The sequence below is a fragment of the Coregonus clupeaformis genome, unplaced genomic scaffold (assembly GCF_020615455.1).
Source record: "Coregonus clupeaformis isolate EN_2021a unplaced genomic scaffold, ASM2061545v1 scaf0126, whole genome shotgun sequence".
Classification (NCBI taxonomy): domain Eukaryota; kingdom Metazoa; phylum Chordata; class Actinopteri; order Salmoniformes; family Salmonidae; genus Coregonus; species Coregonus clupeaformis.
This window is the reverse complement of record NW_025533581.1, coordinates 634,136-645,433: the sequence shown is the minus strand read 5'-3', so window position 1 is coordinate 645,433 and position 11,298 is coordinate 634,136. Positions and strand designations below refer to the sequence as shown.

At 47.0% G+C, this 11,298-nt stretch overlaps 1 protein-coding gene across 1 annotated transcript in view; it reads right to left on the bottom strand.

Annotated features, from left to right (window-relative positions):
* Nucleotides 1–11,298, bottom strand: part of LOC121550274 (palmitoyltransferase ZDHHC17) — a 38,589-nt gene that overhangs the window by 3,209 nt on the left and 24,082 nt on the right. The window contains exons 10-16 of the mRNA XM_041862464.2: nt 11,113–11,213; nt 4,818–4,942; nt 2,870–2,932; nt 2,655–2,748; nt 1,443–1,526; nt 820–977; nt 435–529 (exon numbers count right to left, since the gene is read on the bottom strand). Of these exons, the coding sequence (XP_041718398.1) occupies nt 435–529; nt 820–977; nt 1,443–1,526; nt 2,655–2,748; nt 2,870–2,932; nt 4,818–4,942; nt 11,113–11,213 (720 nt within the window). The remainder of the gene's footprint in view (nt 1–434; nt 530–819; nt 978–1,442; nt 1,527–2,654; nt 2,749–2,869; nt 2,933–4,817; nt 4,943–11,112; nt 11,214–11,298) is intronic.

Genomic DNA, 11,298 nt, shown 5'->3' with positions numbered 1-11,298 from the left:
TGCTAAATCACGCCAGCTACTGTCTGTAGCAAAAGTAACAACGGATTATTGTGGATTCTGTCAGTATTGGCCCACATAAACATTCATTTCACCCTAACATGTAGGACCAGTTTCCCAGATACAGATTAGGTCTAGTGCTGAACTATAAGGCGCTTTCAATAGAGAATCTCCATTGAGAATGCTTTTGAGAATGCTTTTGAGTCCTGGACTAGGCTTAATCTGTGTCTGGGAAACGGGCCCGTAGACTGGATGAACCATCCCTTTAAGTAAGCACCAGAACGTACCAATTGTTACCATAACGAACAGTCAATATTGAGGGAATATAAAACATTAAAGGCAACATTGTCCTGTACTGACCCAGGATCAGGTCAGTATTTCTGGGTAGGAGGACACAGACTGGCAAAGAAGCACCTGGAGGGAGGGCTAGTACTCACTTGAAGGGGCTCTCGATGGACGTGGCCGTTACTTTAAAGTGCTTGTATCTCCTGGCGTTCATTCTCTCGTTGGTGGTGATTCCCAGACCAGCAATCTGGAAGAGGGGCGGACACACACATAGAACACAATGTCACAAAAAAATTAAAAGGAGACTTGGACAACAAATAAAAAGTGACCTATCTATGCAATCACTGCAAAGGGTCAAGATGAGGGTCAAGGACGTAAAACGCATCCCATGGACAATTATATGATTCTAACTTATCTAAACAGGATATAGGCTACTGTCCTATGGGTCGTTCTAGCACGGACCAGGCTTACTTTACTTACCTCACCTGGCTAAATGCAGGTTAAACAAACAACCAATCAACCAATGGTCTCTCTAACCTGGTAGAGCTGGCACATGATTAGCACAGCCACCCACATGAAGTGGAACACACTGTTGAGGAACATCCAGAACATCCAGGGAGAGCAGGAGGCGATCTGCGTCAGGTACAGCCAGAAACCATCCTTGGTGTAGTTGGTGGCGCAGTGGATCCTCCAGTCTGGGTAGAGGGGCAGAGGGGTTAGGGAAGAACTCTAGGGTGATAGAGTAGGGCTGACGATCAAATCATCCAGCTATGATTGCCAAGTGTATGAGCGATTACACAGACAACCTATGATTAAAGGGTTATATTACAAGTTCATAGAAATGAAATAATGGGATAACAGCACTAATAAGTGGATGAATGAACCAAAAATGTGGTCTACCATAACCAATAGAGAGAGCGATAGCAAAATAACATGGAACAATTTCAAAGATTTTACTGAGTTACAGTTCATTTAAGGAAATCAGTCAATTGAAATAAATTCATTAGGCCCTAATTTATGGATTTCACATTACTGGGCAGAGGGGTGCAGCCAAACATCCTGTATACAAGCTAGGTTGTTTACAGCTGTAGAATTGCATAAAGAAATCATGATGTGTGTATAGAATAAGAGGCTTGGTGGGTTGGGGGTGTTCCACTCACAGCAGATGCAGCCATAGATCATCCAGCTGATCATGCAGAGCAGGAAGAACAGGTAGCCCATGAAGTAGCGGTGATTCCCACTTCCTGTTGACAGCAGACAGAGAAAAGGGAGAGGGGGGGTTAAGCCTAATCTGTTTGGTCCCTCACTCTCCTCATCCCTTACCCTCTCTCACTGTCCTCATCCCTCACTCTCCTCCTGGCTCCACTCCAGGTCAATACAAATATATGAGAGAGAGAGCGAGAAGGAGAGAGAGAGGAGAGAGAGAAGGAGAGAGACCGAGAAAGAGTACAGAGTAGGATTGAAGGAGGCCAAGTAGTTGTCAGACCTGTCAGTCGGCTCGTTGGGTCATACTCAAGAAACAAGAGCAGGTGTGTGGGGCTGCTGTCAGTCACTATTTGGACTAAGGTAAAGGATGTGAAGGGGGAAGGGGGATACGTTCCAAAACAGTCATGGGTTTTGTTGGCTATCCAAACCGTGAAATGGAAAGGGTAACAACTGGAAAGTGATTTTAACTAAATTTAAACTTGGAGACAAGTCATGTCCATGGTACTTTGAACCCCTCAGGACTTATAGGCTTGGGATGTGTCCCAAATGGCACTCTATTCCCTATATACTGCTCTATTGTTGACCAGGGCACACAGGGTTCGGGTCAAAAGTGGCGCACTAGGGAATAGGGTGACATTTGGGACACCCCCTTTGTAGGCTTATTGTCCCTTTACTGAGGAACTGAAAATAGTGTCCATCCTGGCATTACCTCACCTTTCCTGTCCCACAACTCTACTTCCCATATAGACACCTGGCCAAAACACTGAGCACCTCTAGTCCCCCCCGCCCCCCTCAGATCTCACAGGCAGACATGTCTGGACACGCGGCGGCTGTTCATGAGGCCATCTGTCTGGAAGTTCAAACAGTCGAGGGAAAAACAGGCAGCAGCTGCTGCTTCACGGCCAACGGCAGCGTGCGCGCGCACACACACACACACACACCTTGCCTTTCTATATTCTACCAGAACAGCTAATGAATTCAGATGGGTGGCAGCTTCTTTATTTATTTATTTTAAACAGAGCCATGTGCTGCTTCTTAGGCTGGAATTTGGAACTCATAAGAATGTTCTAATTCCGTGGACAAAAATGACAAATCAGCTACACTAATGCCGGTTGCTGGGCAATGGGTTGTTGCAAAGCTAAATACTGCCCTGGTGTGTTACATACCGACACAGTTGCCCACCCAAGGGCAGTGGTGGTCGAACTTGGCGATACAGCGGTTGCACACGGCACAGTGTTTGGACCGGATGGGCTTCCGTATCTGTGTGGATAGATACAAATGTAATGAGGCTTGATAGAATTACAAAATTAAACCCAAACCATGCAAAACACCTCGGTACAAAACCATTAGAGAAATTAATAAAATAAAGTAATTTCTTTACCAAACAAGTACTGCAGAATATGCTGAGATCCAGACTGCCCGTCTCCGCCAGTTCAACAATAGTCTGGTGATTAAAGAGCAGAGGGGGAGAGAGAGGGAGGGAGGGGGGAGAGAGAGAGAGGGAGGGAGGGGGGAGAGAGAGAGAGGGGGGAGGGGGGAGAGAGAGAGAGGGAGGGAGGGGGAGAGAGAGAGAGGGGGGAGAGAGAGAGAGGGGGGAGAGAGAGAGAGAGGGGAGAGAGAGAGAGAGAGGAGAGAGAGAGAGAGAGGGGGAGAGAGAGAGAGGGAGGGGAGAGAGAGAGAGAGAGGGAGGGGAGAGAGAGAGAGAGGGAGGGGAGAGAGAGGGAGGGGAGAGAGAGAGAGAGAGAGGGGGGAGAGAGAGAGAGAGGGAGGGGAGAGAGAGAGAGAGAGAGAGAGAGAGAGAGAGAGAGAGAGAGAGAGATAGAGAGAGAGAATGAGCAAGACGTGGAAAGAATGAATTGCAATTTATCAATTTGTAAGGCTGCTGCAGCGCAAGGGCCAGTTAAAGGACAAGAGCATCTTAGTCCAAGTGCCAGTCTCTGTTTGTGCTATAACTCCCTGTCATACATGGTCATGCCAAACAAGGACAGCAATGGAGTTGGCAAGAGCACAAACAGATCTGGGACCAGGCGAAGGCTATCGGTGAGTGAAATTGAGATGGACAAAAAAACGTTTCACTTTGAAATGTGTATCTGATAGAGGGGGGTCATGGGAGCAGAATGAACCTTGCTGAGCCATGGCTGCAGGGGGAATGAGAACACTGCAGAGGGAACATGACTAGCTAGCTACCCTCTTGAGAGCAAGGAGGGAGAGCTGGTATGAACTACGAATGAGCCAGCAGGCTTCTGAGGTGGCTGCCCAGCCCAGTAGACCACGCTCTGGTTAGCACTGCAGAGCGCTAACGATGGGGGCTATGCCCAGCCCAGTAGACCACGCTCTGGTTAGCACTGCAGAGCGCTAACGATGGGGGCTATTTTTTGCCGTCTCATCAATCCCACACAATTGGGATTGAGCTGGGGTCAGTAAAGAGCTGGAAACCCTATTATACTCCATCAGTGTGATAGTGAGACACTACTTCCAGAGCTGTGGGGAGAGAGAGAGTGGATGCCTCTAACACTGGGCCCCTCGGCCAAACATTGTTGTGCGTCCCAGCCTTATGGTGATTCGTAAAAAAAAAATGGTGCAATGTGCCTAGTTTCCGAATCAAATTCTCAACATGCACTTTCCATGCTCCGGGGGGTTCTCTTAGGTACAGATCTAGGATCAGCTTCACCATCAGTGGGGAAAAGGCAAAACTGACCCAAGATCAGTGTCTATGGGCAACCTCACCTTACTCTACTTCAAAAACAAAATGGTGGTGTGTTGGGTAGTGGAAGCGTCATGGGTAGTACGGGCGTCATGGAAGTACCAGCGTCATGGTAGTACCAGCGTCATGGAAGTACCAGCGTCATGGAAGTACCAGCGTCATGGAAGTACCAGCGTCATGGTAGCACCAGCGTCATGGTAGCACCAGCGTCATGGTAGCACCAGCGTCATGGTAGCACCAGCGTCATGGAAGTACCAGCGTCATGGTAACACCAGCGTCATGGAAGTACCAGCGTCATGGAAGTACCAGCGTCATGGTAGCACCAGCGTCATGGTAGCACCAGCGTCATGGTAGCACCAGCGTCATGGTAGCACCAGCGTCATGGAAGTACCAGCGTCATGGGTAGTGGCAGCGTCATGGTAACACCAGCGTCATGGTAGCACCAGCGTCATGGTAACACCAGCGTCATGGTAACACCAGCGTCATGGTAACACCAGCGTCATGGTAACACCAGCGTCATGGAAGTACCAGCGTCATGGGTAGTGGCAGCGTCATGGGTAGTGGCAGCGTCATGGAAGTACCAGTGTCATGGTAGCACCAGCGTCATGGTAGCACCAGCGTTTACCTTTTTCTTCTGTTCCTCTGAGGCTTTGATGATCCCTGGGTCTGATTTCCAGGACTTGCCGAAGTTGTAGAACAGACCGACACTGTTCAGGAGGAAAGGCAGGTGGACGGTGGCGAACGGGAGATGTACAGAGGAGTTAAGGAGGACGGCTGATTGACTGAAAGGTGACTACAGCTCTTAAAGGGAAGGTTCACCCAAATAACACAATGATATATTGGTTTCACTACCCTGTGAGCAGTCTTTGGACAAGGTCAGACAGCAAATGCATATGAATCTACAATTATCTGACAAGAGTGAACTACTCACTGGCAAACCATGATTATGATGATGACAGCTTTAACGTCTCCTTGGTACATTTCACCCATCTTGGCCAATGAAAGCACTGGGTCAGTAATGCACTGGGAGGACATGATGAGTATAGTTTGAGTTTAGAGGGCCAGTGCAGTCAAAAACGTGATTTTTCTGTGTTTTATATATGCTTCCATACGATGAGGTTGAATAATACTATGAAATTGTGAAAATGATGATAATGCCCTCTTAGTGTAAAAGGCTGTTTGAAAAGACTGCCTGAAACTTCAGCCTGTTTTGGTGGGATGGAGCTTTGGCCTGCCTGGTGACATCACCAGGTGGTAACTTGGTTAATAGACCAATAAGAAAGAGAGTTCCAAACCTCTCTGCCAATAACAGCTAGTTTTCAGTTTTCCCTTCTCAGACCACTCCCAGACAGTCCTATCAAAATCTTGCTTGAGAAATTACTATTTGTTAAGATGCGATCTATTCTTTTTGACCATTTTTATTGAAAAACGAATCACAGTAAGGTACTTAATTGTTACCCAGAAATTATTTGAGACAGTTAAAAACGGCTGCATTGGACCTAGGCGACTGGGCTGGCTCAGACTAGCCATAGTGACATCATCCCGACAGGCAGAGTGCGTCCCAAATGGCACCCTATTCTCTATGTAGTGCACTACTTTTGACCAGAGTCCTATGGGCCCTGGTAAATATTAGTGCACTATAAAAGGGAATAGGGTGCCATTTGGGACGTAAAAAGACTCGCCCTCCGCCCACTCCAGCCTACGAGGAAAGCAGCTCAGTGGAAGCTTGACTCATACTCTCACCCAACCAGAGTCCCGAGTCACACACACACGTCATAATTTGCACAGGAAATACAACAGAAGCAACGGAGTGTGCCTAACAAAAGGGAGTGGTTAGGCTTTACCCTAAAATGCCAATGTTGATCCATACAATCTCTCTATTATCTAGAACTCAGGTTTAGTTTTCACAGGGCCTGTAGTCATGTAATTAGGAACTACAAATGAAACAACCACATAAGCCTACTTAGGATTTACAACTTCAGAATTGTATTTACATAGAATGTATTCCTGTATTTAGGAAATGCCTACACCCAAAGGTACATTGGCATTTCTTTGTGCAAGTTGTATTTACATAGAATGTATTCCTGTATTTAGGAAATGCCTACACCCAAAGGTACATTGGCATTTCTTTGTGCATTTAACCAATCATAAACACACAGTGTGTAGTTAGAATGTTGATTCCATACATGAGAGAAACATATCTGATTGACTGACCAAATAGACTTTAGATTATGGAGTTGACTTAACGTCATTAATTATTGTGTCCACAAGAGCTGTTTAAAGTGTTTTTGGCCATCTAGTGATAAGGGTGTGTGTGTGTGTGGGTTGAGGGGTGTTAGGGGGACACAAGGACATCTGTGGGCTGGTAGCGTCAAGAAGGATTTCCTCAATTACAGTGGGGGTGGGGAGTTACAAACTCAACTAGATTCCAGGAAGGAAACTCAGAGCCCTATAGCCCCCCTAGAGCTCTACATAGGAAATAGTGTGCTATTTGGGTCTCAGCCATACTCTACAGCGCTTTCAGTCTCTAAAGGCTGAATGAGGTCATAAATCTGTAGAATTATCACCAAAGAAATCTGGGCGCCGTAATGACCTCTTCCTCTGTAAGTCTATTTAGCTACTTCATAAGATAAATTCTCTAAATGAACTACGTGGGGCTGCGTCCCACACGGCACCATATTATTTCCCATTTAGTGTAGTGGAACAAAGTGAATTTCCATATAAAGTAGTGCACTACAAAGGGAACAGGGTGCCATTTGGGATGCATGCATGGAAGTCCTTATCGTCCCACTAAATCAATGGGCCGTGATACTGTTGGCATGGAGCCGGTAATTCTTACAGTGATCGATGGAGATTCTCATATGGACGACGTTTCAATGTTTCCCTTGAGGTGTTGTGTAGGCCCTCCCCGTAGCAGCTATTAGTCTCTGGAATGGCTTAGGAGGAAGGGGTATTACACAAGATGGCTGACGCTCAAGGGTCAAGCCAAGCATTTATGAAGCATGCTAATTTACGTAGACTAATGGTGTTCTGACACTGTCCATACAGCTCCAGGGTGAAATGTATCCTAGGTACAGATCTAGGACAAGCTTCCCCTCCCACAATCCTAACCTTAACCATTAATAGGGAAAATTCAAAACTGACCCCGAGATCAGCGTCTAGGGGCAAACTCCCCCTACACCTCTATACAGTGTGGTGCAGGGTAGTCTGTGCTGAGAAGTCTGTTTTTCCTCACCGTCTCTTCTCTGACTGCAAGTCATCATCATCTGGCTGAAGACTGAATGTCCTCCTTAAAGGAGCATATTACAGGGCCAGCTCAGTGGAGGAATCCATCTTGTCAGGCAACTAGAGACAACAATGACTAGATTCATACTTGACTTCTACTCTCTCCTCCTCCCCCAGTCTCCTACTAATAGAGACATCTACTCTCTCCTCCTCCCCCAGTCTCCTACTAATAGACTTCTACTCTCTCCTCCTCCCCAGTCTCCTACTAATAGACTTCTACTCTCTCCTCCTCCCCCAGTCTCCTACTAATAGACTTCTACTCTCTCCTCCTCCCCCAGTATCCTACTAATAGAGACATCTACTCTCTCCTCCCCAGTCTCCTACTAATAGAGACATCTACTCTCTCCTCCTCCCCCAGTCTCCTACTAATAGACTTCTACTCTCTCCTCCTCCCCCAGTCTCCTACTAATAGAGACATCTACTCTCTCCTCCCCAGTCTCCTACTAATAGAGACATCTACTCTCTCCTCCTCCCCCAGTCTCCTACTAATAGAGACATCTACTCTCTCCTCCTCCCCAGTCTCCTACTAATAGAGACATCTACTCTCTCCTCCTCCCCAGTCTCCTACTAATAGAGACATCTACTCTCTCCTCCTCCCCCAGTCTCCTACTAATAGAGACATCTACTCTCTCCTCCTCCCCCCAGTCTCCTACTAATAGAGACATCTACTCTCTCCTCCTCCCCCAGTCTCCTACTAATAGAGACATCTACTCTCTCCTCCTCCCCAGTCTCCTACTAATAGAGACATCTACTCTCTCCTCCTCCCCCAGTCTCCTACTAATAGAGACATCTACTCTCTCCTCCTCCCCCAGTCTCCTACTAATAGAGACATCTACTCTCTCCTCCTCCCCAGTCTCCTACTAATAGAGACATCTACTCTCTCCTCCTCCCCCAGTCTCCTACTATTTCAGTAACAATAAAACTGTGGAGGTGACCCAGTACTTTAACTACTTTCAGGAGAAAAGCTTTTCTCCTTTGAGTCCCACGTAGAAGAAAATACGTGCTGGGGCTGAAAAGGCAACCACTTTGGGCTCCACCCAAGACACCTGATCTGATTTCAACTGCACTCCCGAGTGGCGCAGTGGTCTAAGGCAGTGCTGGCTGTGCTAGCTGTGCCACTAGAGATCCTGGTTTGAATCCAGGCTCTGTCGTAGCCGGCCGCAACCGGGAGACCCATGGGGCGGCGCACAATTGGCCAAGCGTCGTCCAGTGTAGGGGAGGGAATGGCTGGCAGGGATGTAGCTCAGTTGGTAGAGCATGGCGTTGTGGGTTTGATTCCCATGGGGGGCCAGTATGAATAAAAAATAATGTATGCACTCACTAACTGTAAGTCGCTCTGGATAAGAGCGTCTGCTAAATGGTAAAAACGTAAATGTAATAACCAGTCTGCAGCAGCAGACTGAGGAAACCAGGTGGAGACAGAGCCAGAGACACCAAGCCCACACCTGGAAGTCAATGCAGACACAAAGCCTAGACAAAGGCCAAGCCGCCTCCACTGATTACTATTGCAGAGACGTCGCATGGCTGTCTCACAACCACCGTACAACCACCATGGCTATATCAGATTCAACCCAGATCACAACAATCATAGACATTTAGGCTACATGTCTGGGTACGGACCTCGGTCTCCTGCGCACGCCAAGACTGTGTTAGCCTGCTGAGCTACAGCCAAGGCATTAACTCGGGAGGTAACGCGAGTCTTCTGGTCTCAGGCAAGGTTACCACCTCAGTTACATAACATCCACTTCCCGAAGAGGCACAGTTGGACTGGAGTGAGGAGGGACTGCTTGAGTTTGTGAATGCTCCGGGGTGAAGTTTCCCCTGGGTACAGATGATCAACTAGGTAGGATCAGCTTCCCCTCCCCCAATCTTAACCATTAGTGGAGAAAATGCTAAACTGACCCAAGATCAGCGTCTAGCGGCAACTTCACCCTACTCCTTTTGGGAATACAGCCATCCCTTGCTGTAGCCGTCTACTGTTCTGAGCTGCCAGGCTTCTCTACATGATGAGGTACAGGTCACTGTTAACAGTAACTATGTGGACCTTGATATGCTTTGGATAGAACAGCCCTACAACAAAGAGATAAGAGGCATTGAAGAGGAAATCTCAATGGGAGATTGAAAAAACCTGCCTGACTATTAAATCTCAAAGCTGCGTCACACAAGAGAGGACCTGTGCACAGGTGTGAATTTCACTTACACTCAGTGGTGGCTTTTATGTGAACTCTTACAGATCAATGTTCCCATGAAATACAAAAAATTATAACCAGAGAGAAACTAGTAACAAGAGAGCCCCTGTTCAAAAAGCAGGAGAGGTTACAAGCGATTGACAGTGAATGCAGAGCTACAGTAGACGGGTAGCAGACGGGCAGATCCAAGGAAACATGCAACATCATGCACTTGAAATGGATTCAAGAAACACTCCTCTCCCATCAGCAGTCAAATGAGGCAGATCATTAAAGTGCTTTAACAAATGAGACAAACCCTCCTGACTTTAAAATGTGTACTTAGCCGTTTCCGCCACGTTAAGGGAATTTTCCATTACCAAAAAGCGACTGGAGGAGCCATCTTGGAGCTACAGAAACAAATTGAGCCCACGAGTCGCTTCAATGGGTCTGACCCAGTCAGCTGTGCTGCACACTCAGAGTGTTCATCAAAGACTGTTTCCACACAGACCTGAAAGCATACCGAGTTCAGTGATACAACCTCTTGTTTGGACACTGGACTATTCACATGGGCAAAGAAAGAGCCTTTATACAGGATGCTTGAACCTTCAGCAACCCAGAGCACCTAGGACAATAGTTTCCCTCGCCTCTCTCCTTCTGTCTGTCTGTCTGCCAGTCTGTCTGTGTGAGATCCAGTGCAGTTTGCAGGGGAGGTGAACTGATATGGGAATAGTTCTGGTGGAGCTACAGTGTCTTGTCTGAAAAATTAGCCTGCAATGTTATTTCACAAGCCTCTGAAAAGGATCCAGGGGTGGAAGCATTGCATGACTTTTTGATACAAGTTACTACAGAAATTGTCTGGCTTCTTGTCATAATCAACAAACTCAAAGCAACCAATAGGGTTGCATCACAAGTGCCTCTGATGTAATCTGTGACGCAAATGCAATGGTGGGTAGTATATAGAAATAATTAACCTACCGTCAACTGAAACATTTGCATTGTCTTGTTGTGGGCCAAACATTTACGCAATAGTGAAAGAGCCCTTGAGGGTGTTATGACTCTTTGTATTCTAGTCTGAGAGCAGGTGAACGCTCTTTAGTTGGCCTCACACTCCAGTGCACTGTGGGTAATCATGACGAGAGGGGTTCCAGATGGAAGAAGGGAAAGCCCATCTGTCTGTTTGGAATAGGCTGCAGTTTGACTGACACCCTAATGGACCAATTGCCGCAGGGGAGGTATTCATACAGATTTGCTCTCAGTCAAAACCCATCAATCAAGTATTCGCAGAAGTCACCTCCCTCCTTGATGAAATAATTGATTCTTAGGAGGTGAATATTGACACACACAGCTGTCTTTCCATGTTGCGCTGTGAACGAAAGCCCCGTTGTACAGCACAGCAGCTTACTGATGTATCATGCTTGTAATGAGAAAAGGCCAAGGAAACCAGGAGACTCTTATTGTGAAGGATATCATTCCAGAACCAGTAGAACCAAGTCACGTACATCCAGAACTTGGTTGCCAGGTAGATTCCCAGGGGCAGGGCGCTGTGCATGGAGTGGTCAAAGAAAGACCTGGGGAGGAAGGAGAGAGAAGAGAGAGAAGAGAATCACTGTTAGAATTCAGCAGTAAAAAACATCAAATCTCACACTCCACGAA